Here is a 16531-nt window from a genome sequence, read left to right as displayed (position 1 = left end):
ACTTGTCATTTGTATATTCAAAAGAACAATTAACGAGAGAAAAGATATATCTCTAATAAGCCGCATTTATGCTGACTATTTTCAGACCCAAGGAAGGAGTGTAGGACTGGAAACTACATAAAAAGTTCGACAGGTTGGCCGGTAGAAAACCGCAGCGATCGGTGTTAGTCGGGTTTCCAAGAGTTGCTACGGTCGAATTTGGAAAGAGGACTACGATGAAAATGGAACGCAACTTTACAACATGGACAGACACGTACAGGCGTGACAGGGTGCTGCCCTCTGCGGGCTAAAATTAGAGGGTGCTGTCCGAAGTTCTCCGCTACACGTTTGCATTTCCTATGCACTATTTCCCACGTGTGGGTGCGTACAGTCCAGTACGAAAGCTGGATACCTCACCGCAAACGAGATACACACGTTGCGGATTCACGGACTCGCTGATGCAATATTTCTATCAGTTTACCGTGCCGGAATATGAAACAAAAAAAAAAAAAAAGAAAGACTGGACCGCGTGGTTGAGTGGCGAGAGAGTGAGGGAAAGAGAAAAAACGATAGGGTGGGTAAGAGATGGCTGATAGAGAGGGAGGAAAAAAATGCTTTCGGCTTTCTACACTCGCCCAAATATTTTCGTTTTGTTCTACGCGCTCCTGGCGCTTTTCAAAATCGATCTTCCATTATCGTCCGATTCTTCTCTATAGGTCCACTGTAACCGAAATTGAAAGTTTACGTGGTATATCCCCTTTTCCACGTTTATTTTCTCATACATGAACTCATTTTATAATCTATCACTATTTTCCTCTTAGTATTAACTTAGCTGTTTAGAAGTAGATCGATGACGTGCAACATGTATTTATTTGCGCATACGAAATATTTTGTTATTGTCAATTAATAATAAGAAAAAAATGTTAAAGAAGGAAAGATTAATTGATCGATTTAAAATGATCTTAATAAGGAATAGAACTGAACATCTCATTGAATGTTCTTCAATCCTGAAGACGATTTATCGTCAGGCTATTGAGAAATTTTGATCATCTGGGTTTCATTAATGACCCTATTTATTCTTTCTTTGATCTTAGATAAAAAAGATACCATCGATCAGAGATCAAACTTTTGCACAAGAAAAAAGAAATCTCTATTTCTAAGAGACTTTTGCAAAGGACTGTATTCGTGTATCCGGTGTACCCTCTCCAGAGGCATTAGACGCAGTGTATCGGCGGCCGTGCTCGTGCGCGAGTATTAGACACCATGCCCACAGCTCATTTGCCAACTCCGGCAAATTTACCAAATTTAAATGCAAAATCGGCCGGTGCTCCGTCGCTTCGTGAGCGCCTGGCTGAGAGCGAGATAGAAAGAGAAAGAGATAGAGACGGCGATGGAGAAAGAGGGGAATGTAGAAGAGGTGGATGGATCGAGCAAGAGAGAGAGAGAGAGAGAGAGAGAAAGAGATGAAAATAGTGGGAGGGAGAGGGAATAGGAACGGTAGACCGAGAGGGTAGTGGCCGCTGTTGGAATAGGATGGACGGATAGTGAACGAGCGTGAGTTTGTAAGAGAGAAAGAGAGAGATAGATAGATAGATAGATAGAGAGAGAGAGAGAGAGAGAGAGAGAGACAAAGAGAGAGAGAAAGAGAAAGAGACAAAGAGAGAAAGAGAGAGAGAGAGAGAGGGTGGACAGAATATAGATGGATAGAGGCGCGATAGTGGAGCGTGCGCGGGCGAGTGAGAGGTAGAAACTCGTCGGTAGTAGGAAACTCAAATGGTCGCAATGGTGCAGTATAGTAGTCGGCTGGTTGTCAGACGCAGCGTGCGATTGGTTCACCGGGCTTGCCTGGCCTTTCTGCCTTTCCTACGTCGTTCCTGCCTCGTTCCTCTCACTTCCGTCTCCCTTTTCTCATTTCAGATAACTCCCGCGAGTCCTTTTGGCTATTTGCTTTCGTTCTTCACGATGGCTTTTTTATCAGCTGATTTTTCTATTCCTTTCGAATTCTATCGACTTTTCTCAGATATCTGATAAACGTTTAGGATTTAATGAATATAGTATCAGCTGTTAAATCACTTTATCTCGATCGTCTACTTACGTAGAGGAACAAATATAATGGCAACAATAGGATAGCGAGTTTGTTATTAGATTATGTGACGAATTTAGTTGAATTTTTCTTAGAGAATGTTTAATATGTCATTGTTATGAAAAAAAATATGTCTCTTTAAATAAAACAAAAAACAAAAAAAAAAAACAAAATACAAGAAGAGACGAAAATATATAGATATCGTTTATTTGTACGATAAAAGAAGAACGAAAAATGGCTATTTATTATTTCGATGAATGTAATGCGAGAATGAAGAAAATTGTTACCCGATAAAATGGTATTAACACTATCTCAACTTATCTTTTCTAAATACTTTTCGTATCGTTTCTCCTTTTATGTAAACCACGAACATTGCCAAAGGGTTAGCAATTATTATTCTCCATGCACTTCTCGCCGTTTTGTTGTTCATTGGCTCGACCGTTTATTATTCATCGTTCGTCATATAGAGGTGCACGTTACATACTGTGCGACGTAACGACGTGGCCCGGGATACATGTCGTATGTTCCGCGTTGTTTTACACAATGTTACAACCGGCTGACGTACTACCGACCGGCGTATAAAGGCGTATAAGAGAAGGATAAAGCGAGGGCCGCATGCTCAGGGCCGCGTTAAAATGACGAACTTGTTTCACCAAATATAGAATTATATTAAATTTATTTCGGATATTTAAAGAAAATGTGACTTTGTGAAAGTTATCGTTTCTTGTAAATTTCATTATCGTGCGTTATTATTAGGATACCTCAATTATATATAGTTGAAAACTATCTTAAGCGGTAGATTAAAGAAGAGGATGCATACGTTAAATTTAAGATGTAAAAAATAATGAAAATGTATCTTGTGATATTATGTAACAAGAGAGAAAAAGTCTTAAACAGGTAAAGTTTGATATTAATAGAGGAAATCCGGCGTGCCGTGTTGCGGTAAATATATCTCGGTTCTTCTTCATGCTTTCTCGTTCCACCGCGGTAATTTTTAATCCTAGAGAAATTTATGAAACAGTCCGTATTTCATTATACGCCGTAATAAAGATGTAGATAGATAATCATGGAAGTCTTTAATTAAAATCATTACTTTCGCTAGTAAAAGTTTGCGACGCGTGGGATCCTTTTCGGTCGTGTCCCTGTACACGTGTCCTCTCTTCATAGAAATTTTATTTTCGAAGAATCGTTTAGAAAAATGATTATTGAAAGAAAAAAAATAACATCGAAGTATCAACGATGTTCGTGATCTTGCGAAGACATAAAAAATACTAATAAGTATCATAAATATTTTACAAAGAAATTTCACTTTAGATTATATATTCGCATTTGGTAATAGCCCTAAGCAAGAATGAAATATGTATGATTACACGCATTTCAATATAATTACAATACATTATAATATCCGGTGCAGTCTTCAATTATTCTATGCAAATTCCAAATATGTATATCTAAGAGACTTTTAAAATCGAATGAATGTATTTCGAGAGAATATATGATTCAAAAGAAATATATATATATATATATATATAATATATACTTATAGATATAAAGAAGAACAAAAATAGAGAGAAAGAGAGAGAGAGAGAGAGAGAGAGAGAGAGATAAAAGGAAATAAAATAAGCGCAAATTCATAGACGAAAATCAAAATATAATAGTTGACGCACCTTTTAGTATAGAGATTTTGAGGTTTCGATAAAGCTTTCTCGTTTCGTTGATAATTTCGACCGATCCGTAAGGATAACGTCGCGTTTTGCGTTTCGCACATGTATTCTCTCATTATTGTTAGCACCTAACAAAAAATTCGCGATTGCATGTCACCACGCGCGTGTCCATAAAATAATCGACAAAATAATGGATCGGGTACGTCGACCACTGATTTTATTGCATAAAGAATGTTATTATCCTTTACAATATTCATCATGTTTTTCAGACGCGTACGAATTGCGTTTTTATAATTATCGCGAATGGAACCGTGCGTTAACGCGAGGTATTCGAGTGAGCGCGCGCGCGCGCACGCGCGCATGAGTGCTAATGAAAGCTATGAAACAATGCACACTTTTATACTCATCGAATTCTAGTTGACGCAGAGAACGAGAAAGATCTTGCCTGTTTCGAGATATAAATTATATTTAAGGCTTAGACATTTGTGAAGTATATTTAACAGCAAAGAAGAGAATGGACTCTGCTATATCGATCGATTATGAATGCAAGTTTATTTTGATTATATAGGTTTTCTTCTCCTTTTTTTTCTTTTTTCTTTCTTCTTATTAGCGAATCAAATTTTTGTACTTTTCCATATATTATATATACGTGAAAAGGTCGTTTATATGTTTTTTCATTGTGTTTCATTGTTATATTATTTAAATATCTTATCCCTTTGCAACTTTAGTTTAATGCGAAGCAATAATATAATATTTTTTTAATATGCTGTAAAAAAATGCGAAGTAGATAAAATTAATGTTATCATTTATCTTTTTTCTTTTTTTTTTTCTTTCTTATTATTGTACTCGTTATTATTTTTTCGATCGACATTTTGTGAACCGAAAATGACAAACGACACGTGTCATGATGTAACATATGCCTTTTGCTTGTGCTAGATACACGTTTAGAAAGAGCTCGAGAAATGGCGGAAAAGAGGAATTTTGTGAAAAAGGGAGGCCGAGAGACTTGAACCATTTATATTCGACCCTCTTAAAATGCGTGGGAATGCGGGCATCATTAACGTTCCTCCCCTTAAGCGTTCCTCACTATTCCTCTTCCTCTCTTTCTCTTACGCTCTCTTTCTCTCTGTGTCTTATGGTTGATGCTCGCTCTCCTCGAGCTTTATTAACCAGTTGCGGTGGCCAAGCTAGCGCTATCCAATAAGCTTGTGGCTCGTCTATCGTATCTTTCTTAGCGTTTTACAACAAACACGCCTTGGTCTCGGCCTCGTGTTTTTACATATCGGTTTGCGAAAATTTTCTGTAATGCGATAATTTTCTTCCCTATAGAAAATAAAATTAAGATAGAACGAATGATAAATCGAATTTGTTAGAAATTTGTTATATTCTTATTTTGCTAAAAATAAATGCTATGTATCAAAAGACAATAAAATTTCTTCCTTCGTATTGTGTTTTATTTTCTATGCGTAACGGATATGTAGAATTTTCTAACGATCATAAAGCAAAAACTCGTTTGAATAAACGGTTTCAAAAGGAATCGACGAAAGAGAAGATACCGGAATTATTTATCGAACGGATGTTTTTGACAAAACGAGTTTCTTGATGGACCACCATGAGGGGTGAGGAGTTAAGACTCGTTTAGAAATAAGCAAACGAGTTTTTTGCGTGAAGAAGTAACGCTGGACCACCAAGAGGGATGCTGTATTTCGCGTTGATGCATGATAATGCTGACAGAGAGAAGAGAGAGAAAAGAGAGAACGCGCGCGCGAGAGAGAGAGAGAGAGAGAGGGGGGGAATGATCGTGGTGGTCCAGTTTTTCGGAAGGAAATAGAAGATGAACTAGAAGGACCGGTGTAGACCCCACCTGGACCGAAAGACCCCCAGCCGTCATTCAAGTTTTCATTCGTTAACATTCGGGTCTCTTTGATATTCAGATTCGTTCGTGTTTCATGAGATCGCAAGGATCTTCTAGTGGTATATCGCCTTTGGTATATTTTTTGAAACGTTAGTTCCGTCGCGGTCGTTTTCGCGTTTGTTTCGTCGTGCCGCGAGCCAAACGAACAAAACGATACGACTTCTGTGATAAAAGCATGCGAAAAGCACGAGATCTACTCGTTCCCTTTGACTATCACGACAACAGCTCTACATCATACTGATTCTCGAAATACATACTGGAACGCATAAAATAAAAGATAAGTCGATTGAGATTATTTCGTAATCTATTTTATTTATTATTAAAATTATCGTTATATTATCGTTACATTTGTTCATCATATATTTTGAAATTGATATCATGATTATGATCAGGTTTAATATTATATGATATCAAAGGGTCATTAAATTTGTATAATAATTATCCTTCGAAAGAATTATTATTTCTTTTGTTCACTACGATCGAAAATATGTTCCGTAATATAAACTCTATAACAACGTGTAGTTGGTTTGCTTGCTAATCTCGTCAACCTACGTATCCGATTATCTGTGAAATTTTGTCTACGACGTTAAACGTTATATATACGATAGCATATAACGAAGGTTACCTTCAGGGCGAATCGATAGAGGTCGGCCGTCAGTATTGGTGTCTATATAAAATAAAAAAGAGAGAGAGAGAGAGAGAGAGAGAAAAAAAAGAAAGAAAAAGAAAGAAAAAAAGAATGATGACAAGCTCTTAGAGGACGATGGACGGGCAGCATCCCGCTAATAATCGGTAAATCGCAAGTTAATTCTATTACGTCGTGAGTGAGAGTGTCCATGCGATTCGCAGGAATAAAAAAGAAAGAAAAGATAGAAAGGATGAAGGGGATGAGGTGAGAAAGGCGCACGCTACCACGTACCTCCGGTATAAGAGGAAAAAAAGGAAAAGGAGCTTGGAAAAAGAGGAAAGCGTCACTGTTGTGCGACGGTGAAAGCAGCTTTAAAAGCGATCGCGATGAGCGGAAAAACGAAGGCGGCTGGATACGCGGGAACAAAATAAAATCGAAATAAAAAGTGAGGTGAAATCGAAGAATTCGATAAACCTCGAAACCACCTGTCAGGCTTAAATTCCGAATGGAGACGCTCTTTTCTTCTCTCTCTCTCTCTCTCTCTCTCTCTCTCTCTCTCTCTCTCTCTCTCTCTCTCTCTTATACTCCCCACAATTCTCGTGGTTTTTTTCTCTACGGTGTGAGTTTTTCCTTAACCGATGTGGGGAAAGTGCGATACATTGTTCTCGGACTATAAAAAGGTGAGAGTTAGGAAGATGCAAGATTTTTCGAAAATGTCGCACCTTTTTTCTTTCTTTCTCTTTCATTTTCTCTCTCTCTCTCTCTCTCTCTCTCTCTTTCTCTTTTATTTCTTCGTGCATTAATTTGATCGATTAGAAAATATATTAATAAAATATCGATCGTATTTTCAAATCTCTAAGTTATAAATTTACGACGAGATATCCAATTTCGTGGGTTTACAAAAAAGATCGAGAATCATTATTACGATAAAAAAAAGTGTAGAGAGTGGTGGTGCAAAGAGTCGGTGACGATTAATCAGGACTTTTTTTTGTCGAAGTGGAGTAGCTAACTAGCGTAACGAAAACCGCAACAACAAAAAAATTGTGCGGAATTTAGAACGTACGCGGTGTGATCAAATGGATGAGACGTCGGTATATCCTCGGTGCGTTTTTGAAACGCAGAGTAAAACCGTTTGCTTGCTAGTTCTCGCTCGTGCTTTTGGTGCGAATAGCAACTAAACTAAACCGCGTTTCATCTATCCCATCCACTTCCGTGCTTGACCACCCTCTTCCTCCCCGCTCAGGCTCACCCCCTTGACGCTTGAAACACGTATACATTCTCTCTCTCTCTCTCTCTCTCTCTCTCTCTCTTTCTATTCCTCTCTCTTTCTCTTACCTTCATTCTCACTCCCTCTCACTTTCCCACGGGAGAGCGGTTAAAACAAATGAGCAGCCTGTGCCGGCCTTAAATTAGCGCAGGCAGGGGTGGTTTTCACTTCCACCCTTAAATTAGGACTAAGCTTCGTGCCTCCAAGTTTCACGGTTTTGATCGGATGAGTTACTGTTGTTAAAAGTTACGTCGACGAGGATTAACGCACGATCTTATCTGATCAGAGGTAGAAACGAATATAAAAGACTTCGATGAGATACTACTATGAAACTCTCTTATGTTTATAAATAATATATCCGTACGATATTGTTCCAGTGATATCTATGATCTTTAGCTAATACATTTTTCTAAGAAATCAGCTTGACTTTTTCTGTTCCATGTAGGACGAAGTTTTAACGAAAACGTAAACAACTGGATGACATTCTGTGTTGAATTATTATTTCCAAAGTCGAAATATTTTACGACTTTATTAAATATAGATGTGTACGTTATAACACGCTAAAGGCATGAATAAAGACTTCAAACAAAGAGATAGATAGATAGAGAGAGAGAGAGAGAGAGAGAGAGAGAGAGAGAGAGAGAGAGAGAGAGAGAGAAAGAGAGAGAGAGAGAAAGAGAAAGAGAGAGAGAGAGATATTCATGTATTAAATTTGATGAAAAATTTTTAAGAATTTAATCGTGATAAGAGATGAAAGAAAAGAGAAAGTGAAATAAAACAAACATTAAAAAGCGTGATAATATATATAAAAATCAAACGATGCTTTTTATTGAAAAATTATTAGACATCATAAACGATATTTATTTTTCGTGATATGCCTTCAATATTCAATATTCAAATAAATGTACAAATATATTATACCTCCTACAAATGACGGAAATAGCTGTGACATTTTATTATGTCAAAATATTTCTCATATCTTTATATCTTTCAATGTGGATACTTTTTAAATTCTAATTCTATAGTCAGGGAAAATGATAAAAAAATGAAAGTGCCTTAAATAAATACAATATTATTCTTCAATAACAATTATAAAATGCATTATATCTTTCAATTTATTTTATCGATTTAAAACGTGGATTGTAATTTATGATAACAATCTAAGAGGATAAGATCATTCACGGTGTTATCAGAAAAAAAAAAACGATTTTTTTATATCCTTGGAAACTTTGCCGAGTTGAGGAAAGAGAGAGGATAAATAAGCTAGCACTTTTCCTTCGCACCATCGCACACGTGGTAAAGAAAGAACTCCCACACACAAACACATGTATGCATTTCCCGCGGCGTTTTTCCTTTCTACGTTAATCCAAGTTCTCAAGCGAGAAATCTACGAAAGGAGAAAGAAAGAGAGAGAAAGAAGGATCGTTACGCACGCCCGATTTCACGCGTTTCACCGCTAATCACGGACCTAATTGCCTTTCCAAAGCCTCTTTCTCTCTTTTTCTCTCTTTCTTACTTTTTCTCCCCTTTTCGTGTTTTCCGTCGAGAAAAGTTATACGCACGGATATCGAAACCGATCACGGTCGGTTCACAAAGAGAGGGGGATGATTTTCATGAGACTATCACGGACGAAGACATATATTCGAAAAGCTTATAAGGGCAAAGTAGGAGGGGGTGAAAATCGAGGGAAATCGAGGACGTCCGAGAGGGTGGTAAAGTCGAGCGTAGGTGGAGTTTGAAATCAGTCGCGGAGGTGCGCGGAATCGCGCTTAATCCAATAGTGGTCCTTAATAATCGAATAAAGCCTGCACGGAGAATCGCGTCTAAGCAGACCGGTAGGGTGGTTCCGGGGGATATGCTCGACGCTTGGAGGGTGGCAAGAGGGTGGTAGTGTGCCCGAGGAAATCCAGCTATTCCTCCCTCCCTCTCTCTCTCTCTCTCTCTCTCTCTCTCTCTCATTCTCTCTCTCTATATATATCTATCTATCTCTACTCGCTTTACTCGCGGTAACCCTTTCTCTCTCATTTCCTATCCTCTCAACGTGTGCGTGTATGTACGTCGTCGCGCGGCTCGGTCGCGGCCATGTTGCCAGAATTGCCACCACCCACCCAACACCCCTTTTCTCCCTCTTAATACCCCACCGCCTAGTCATCTAGTCCTGCTGGGTCCGCTATGTAAATGCGAACCAACCGACCCTCCCTCTTCGTCGTGAGCTCGCCATCTCCACCCTTTTCCTAACCACCCTAACCACCCTGACTCTCTCTCTTGAACTCCACCGAGCTCTACCATACCATCTCCTCCTCCACCTCTACCTCCTTTGCCACCCCTCTCCCCAGCGAACTGCCTCCAACTAGCAGCCCCTAAATCTAAGTCCGCCGGGGCGGTACACTCGTTCTAGAAAGCATTATTCCTGCATTATTCGATATTATCTATTCTCGCTATGGTTCGTCTATTCGTTTATTTATATTCAACTTATATGTGAATCGATGTATATGTAAAGTCGAATAAGCGTATATATCAGGAATGTTCAAATGGCAAACTCTAATAACGAGATCTTTCATTATACTATTCCATCATTTTTAACTATGTTATATATGTTATATATGTTATATATGTTATATAGATACTTCATTCGTTATCCATTAGAACGTAAAACATATATCATTGGCTCAAACAAAAGCTCGTTATAATGCTCAAAGACGATTCTATTTTAGATGGAAAGAAAGAAAATTAGAAAAGGTAGAAACTATTCTCTTATTAATTCGAAAAGTATTCCCTCATGAAACTATAGTCCGACCGAGAAACTTTGTTCGATTGCGGAAGTCGGAGAACGGACGAGTTCGCTTTTCAGGCATGCCGTCCATAAGGTCCTTTTTCCGTAATTTCGCCGCGAAAGGGAGAAAACGATGGTCGGTGGTGGGGAGGGGGGAGGGAGGGGGTAGGAGGAGGAGAGAGATGAGGGACTCATTACGGGGAAAGAACTAACAGGAATTCCCAGATTGCTGGGAGTTCGGGCATCGCGAGCTAGCAGCTCGAGGATTCGGTTAGATTCTCCTTCTTCGTCGTCCTGTTCTCGTCCTTCCGAGCTGGACGATTCGTCCGGTTTATGCTTCGCTTATACAGAGCTACGTAACGTAACGTATGTATGTACGTTACGTTGGCGGACGGAAGGGCGCCATTACCCCAACGGCAGCTAGTTCTAAGCGCGCTAAATAATGGCCGTTAGAAATTCGCCGTGGGGGTTGGAACGGCTGTATGGACTACTATGGCGAAGGTACGCATACACATTCACACGTATATACGCGATTACGTGTGCCCTTTAGCGTATATATACCTATACCAATATGCGTATACGTGACTTCCAACGTTCTTTACGACGAAGTCAAGAATACGAGAGGGATGGAGTATTAATTTAGGTACGCAGTCCTTTCCCCGACGAGCTAAGAAAAATGCCTCTACCCTTAGAGGGAGGCAACCCGTTAGAATTTAATCTCACATCATACATGAAGCACTATGTTTCATGGTGTGCGTATGGCTAGGACGCCTTTGTTCGTACTCTCCCTGCGTGGGTGGTACGAGCAACGCGTGTTCTACCCTCCAGAGAAGAGTGGAAGGTCGAGAGAACGAGAATGGAGGAAAGGACGTCGACGGGAAGAGAGGGGAATGTAAGAAAAATGCGAGAGAGAAGGGGGCAAGACGAAGGAGAGAGAGAGAGAGAGAGAGAGAGAGAGAGAGAGACGGAGTAGAGGGATGGTGTTACGTCCGAGGGTAAATCGAAACTGAAGGTAGGGGAAAAAGGGTATAGAAATGGTCTACATCCCCTTCGTCGTAACTTTCATCGTCTCAAATAGAAGGTTTTAAGGAAATGTGAAAGTCTAGATTGGAGATTAAAAGGGAACTCGTTAATTAAGCGTTCGTTCTTTTTTTCGGTTTCTTTGTGGCTTCATGGCTAACGATGTATAACAAAGTTATACAAAGTAAATAAAACCAACGGGAAATAGTCTGTTTCTAAAAATTTCAAATACATTGCGATTGATCATTTTTTTTTCTTTTTTTTTTTTTTTTCATTTCAATCAATTAATTACAGGTCATGAATTGATCGTTGATAAATGTTTAAACAAATACACACGCATACACACGTGTATTAAGTTCCATTAAAAAGTAATTAATCTATTTCTTGATAGATTAGGAATGATGTCCTATGAATGATGTCCTCGTTATTATTAAGAGAAAATAACATAATGAGATTATATAAAATTGTCGAAGGGGTGTAAGAGTCAAGTCATCCTCCGTTGTCCGATGAACAAAAGGGAAACTTTTTGAGGTTCCGGTACTCATCCTCTAGCAGGCTCTCGTCTTCCATTCACGCCACAGAAAAGAAGAGCGGACAAGTGGAAAAAGAGAGAAAAAAACTAACGCTATCCTCGCTTCGCGAAGAAGTAGAGAAAAGTGAGATAGAAGGAAGCTTCGTCGAGGTGAGCCATCGAGAAAGTTACGGCGAACGAGTATTGTCGGTGAGGTCTTCGGTCGTTATACAAACACACAATAAGAGAGAAAAAGAGAGAGAGAGAGAGAGAGAGAGAGAGAGAGAGAAAGAGAGACTCGGCTGGAACGTGGGTTTAAACTACTTGCGTGTTGGTTTGCTGCTCGTGAATCCGGCTGAACCGAGTTGCTCCAGGAGAAGGTAGTAGAGATATAGTAGGAAGAGAAGGCATCAGAGACGGTCAGAGAGGATGAGAAGGATGAAGAGGAGGGATTGAAAGAGGAAATGGTCGGGGGTTTGTCCCTTCCTAAGCCAGCGTTAAGGGTGGCCGGAGTAGCTATGCGAAGCTTACCGGACGGTAGGATAGAGAGGGGGAGAAGAGAAGAGGAGCAAGTAGGAAGAGTGAGAGAGTGACAATATGCGCGCGCGTGCTCTCTCTCCATCTCGCATTTCAAATGTATTCACACGCACACACGTTCCTACGAAGAGAGAAGGCGCTGATGGAGAATGTGGAGATCGAAAAGAGAGAGAGAGAGAGAAAGAGAGAGAGAGAAATAGGGAGAGAGAGAGAGAGAGAGAGAGAGAGTTCGTAGCTTGGCAGTCTTACAGATCAATAATGCTAACCACCCTCGTCAACCCCCTCTGACCACCTCTTCGACCTATCCACCTGTCCGCTCGGGGGTGAACCCTTTCCCTGCTAGGACCGCCTCAAGAACAAACCCCAATATGTCTGACAACAATGCCCACCCGATGGATTAGACGCTTCCGCGGGCTTACTACTACCTCTACTTACTACTATACCCACGTGCACATACGTGTACGTTAGAACCTTTTGTCGTTGTTGTTATCGTCGTCATCGTCGTCGTCGGTAACATACTTTTTAGCGTTATATCTTTTCAATTTCTTTTTCCTACTTTCAATGAATGATCGACTAGCAAACTAACGCTAACATACACGCTCACCGACAAGCCCCGTCTCAGTCTATCTATTAAATTTTCCGAATCGGATGAATATTCATGCTGGATCTTCTCCACCTATATTCTCCTCGAGCCTTTGCTTTCATCGTCGTTAATTGACACTGATTCCTTGATATGCCTTTCCGGCATACTTCATTACGATTGACCTTACGCTCGACGTTGTGTTATCAAATTTTCTTCTATAAAATGAACTCTATACGTGTTGATATTATTTACTATTTCATTTATTCTTATATCAGCAATAATCTTTTCTACGAGGAGAAGAAATAAATGATTTCAGAAAAGGTACTTTATAATACGTTTTATTCTTTTTGTTTCTACTGTGAAGTGAAATAACAAGAAGAAGAAGAAGTAAAAGAAGAAGAAGTAAAAGAAGAAGAAGAAAGATTAGAAAGATCGAAAAATACGAAAGGGAAAAGAGCATCGGCGTTTAACCGAGAGTGGAGAGTACGAAAACTCCGAAAGAAATCGTGTTTATCGACAAAAGGGTCGGGAGAGTAATTGCTCGTACAACTTTTTACCACTCTCGGCCCTTTTTTTGTTGGAATTTTCTGAGCTCTCAGGGTCGCAGTAGAAAGAGAAAGAGGGAGGGAGGGAGAGAGAGAGAGAGAGAGAGAGAGAGAGAAAAAAAAGAGATAAAGAAAGAAAGAAAGAGTATATGTGTAAGAGAACCTTGGAATTCTCGTGTATTCTCTATACGCGAGTAGGATCGAATGAAGGCGTGCTAGTGTTATATGTGCGAATCGGAGAGTAGGAAGGAGAGAGAAAGAGAGAGAGAGAGAGAGAGGGAGGAGAAAGGGAGAGAGAGAGAGAGAGAGAAGAGATAGATAGACGGGTGGGGAGATAAAGTTCACGGACCGAGGGAACACAGGGCGAAGGCGCGCGCACGGCCAGTGGGCGACCCCTTTCAGAATACTTTCTCGGTTCTTTCTTGCGGAGCCTCACCCTAAGCAGTACGACGTAGAGGGATAGAGCCTGAGGTCCTGGTAAGACCCCCCACCATCGTTGCTCCTTATTGATCGTCCACCAACCTACCTCCCAAAGGGGCGAAGAGAAAGCACACACCATAGCGGTTTGTGCTTTCTCCTTCTCCTTTATCCTCGCTTAGGTCCACCCTCGCGGGCCACCCTCCAGCCTTTGTAGCCCACCTACCAAAAAGCACTCTCTCCCTTTCGCTCCCTCTATCTATCCGCCTATCTGTCCTCTCTCTCTCTCTCTCTTTCTTTCTCTCTCTCTCTCTCTCTCTCTCTCTCTCTCTCTCTCGCTCTCACTCGCTCACTCGCTCACTCGCTAGATCGTTCTAGCTCGCTCGGTTGTCATCTACTCGCTCGTTCACCGAGCTTCATCCCTTCTCCCATACTCGATAGTAACCCCTGGAGTACAAAGGCACTGACGTGATCCCTAAACGTCGTCTGGGCACCATCAGTCGCTGCTTCCGTCAACGACGACGACGACGACGACGACGACGACGACGACGACGACGACAACAACAACGACGACGACGACGACGAGGACGACTTCTACGGTTGCGATATTCAAGCAAACTCTACTACCTTCACTATAGCTACTACTCTTGCCGGTGACACTACTACGGACTAACCTACTCGGACACTCGCAGCCCGAGAGCCGTCAATTTACCGGCAATTTCGTTCCGAGGGAAAATTAATTGCGGTCCACGGAAATTTATAATTAGTTGCTCGAACTTACCCCCTACTACTGATGCTACTATGCTATGCCCCCCTTCTCTGCCCGAATATAGCTCCTCGGAATCGAGTTAGCCACACTGACGTTACACGAGTACACCGATTACTTCTGCTTTTTTTCTTTTGAAAATCTTTTCCTCTCGTATCATGGAAAGTTCAATGCTGGCAAGTCGGACTTGTTCGATTTATTACGAGCAATTAGGATTATTGGAACGAACAATTTTTTATATTATTAACTAACAATCATATCACCGATTAAGACAAACAGTTTTCACTTTCAAATATTTATACGAATAATTAATTTATATTCTATATAAATCATTAATTAACAATTTTAATAAATTCATCTTAAATAGCAACTAGTTTTCGTGTGTAACTTAGATGTGTGACGTAAAGTTTTGATAAAAAAGGAAAGTCTAACTTGGCTTAACGTTCAACGACGATGGGGTTGGGGGTGATAGTAGATCCGAGAAAAGGCGGTAAAGCTGAAGAGGAGAAGCCGAAGCACGTGGTCGATCGATGGTCGGCCAGCGTGGCTCTCCTCCTTTTTTTCCAGGCGGGGCTTTTCCCGAAGAACCGCGCAGAGCCGTTTTTCATTCATATTTCCACTCACTCGTGTCCCGTTCATCGAAGGCACCGCACAACGGCGAGCGTTGCGGAATCGATTTTGAATGGCGCGACCCCCCACCATGTTACCACTCCATCCCGCCATGTACGTTCCCCTAGGTCGGGGTTACATTTATGTACTCCCGTGACAGTTTTTTCTTCTTTTTTTTTTTTTTTTTTGTTGTCTCTCCCTCTGCTATTTTTCAGTCCGCCTACTTCTCACTCACGAACAATAAGCTCGATCGACGGGATCAAATTTTTTCTCTTTCGTTTGCATCTCATTTGCAAGATTTCTTTCAATAGATTAAAGTAAAGTAACCTTATAAGTAAGATAAAATAATGTAAAGTAATATGGAAGGTTAAAGAATGAAAGTTAAAGAGAATCGAAAATGAAAGTTGGAAAACGTAGTATACAGAAATAGAAATTTATTTATAAGCAACGAATACGTTCTGATGTGCCATATGAAATTCATTATTCTATATTTCGTTAAAATTGATGAAAATCTATTCAGAAAACTTTTACGTTGTCTTTTATTGTCATTAATCGTAAGATTAATACTTTTTGGAATTATTGATAGTACGCGAGAGAATATTCAAATGATCAATCGTGCATATAAAATCAATCTGTTAATTGAAAGTGGGGTTTTAAAAATTAAACGAAGCAACAAATTCGACGCGTGCTTGAAGAAGGAGTAGGAGATAAAGAGAGAGAGAGAGAGAGAGAGAGAGAAAGAGAGAGAGAGAGAGAGAGGGAGAGAGAGAGAGAGAGACAGAGAGCTCAATTATTTGAATACGGCATCTCGTGAAGAATAATATCTGGCTTGTGATTTTTGTTCAAAGGGTAGCAAGGAATTAGACAGCAGGTATATAATCCGTACGTTGATATACGTATATACGTATCACGCGTGAAGCGTGACAATGTATGGACGTACCTGTAAAATGGCAGGTTTGTCATTGAGATTATTAAACGAAATATATATTTAAACTTTTTTAATTGGATACATATTTTCATTTTTGAATAAATTAATGGATATATTTACTTTCACGATCGGGGACCCAGTAGATTGGGATTGCATTTATACAAGCATATTATTTTTTCTTCTCTTAGTCCTCTTTTTCTATATTTTTCTCTAATACTGATGGTTTACAGTTCGTCGACTCTGGGAACAATAAAAATTGTACGACTCGATGATATCGCACTGCTGGGCAATATAACATAGGAATAG

At 40.0% G+C, this 16531-nt stretch overlaps 1 protein-coding gene across 1 annotated transcript in view; it reads left to right on the top strand.

The window, feature by feature from the left end:
* The first annotated feature begins 1242 nt into the window (after positions 1–1242).
* Positions 1243–16531, top strand: part of LOC124949416 (phospholipase A1 VesT1.02-like) — a 33599-nt gene continuing 18310 nt past the window's right edge. The window contains exon 1 of the mRNA XM_047494417.1: positions 1243–1318. Coding sequence (XP_047350373.1) covers positions 1243–1318 — 76 coding nt within the window. The remainder of the gene's footprint in view (positions 1319–16531) is intronic.

Source organism: Vespa velutina, chromosome 5 (assembly GCF_912470025.1).
Source record: "Vespa velutina chromosome 5, iVesVel2.1, whole genome shotgun sequence".
Taxonomy (NCBI): Eukaryota; Metazoa; Arthropoda; class Insecta; order Hymenoptera; family Vespidae; genus Vespa; species Vespa velutina.
This window is presented reverse-complemented; position numbering and strand designations above follow the sequence as displayed.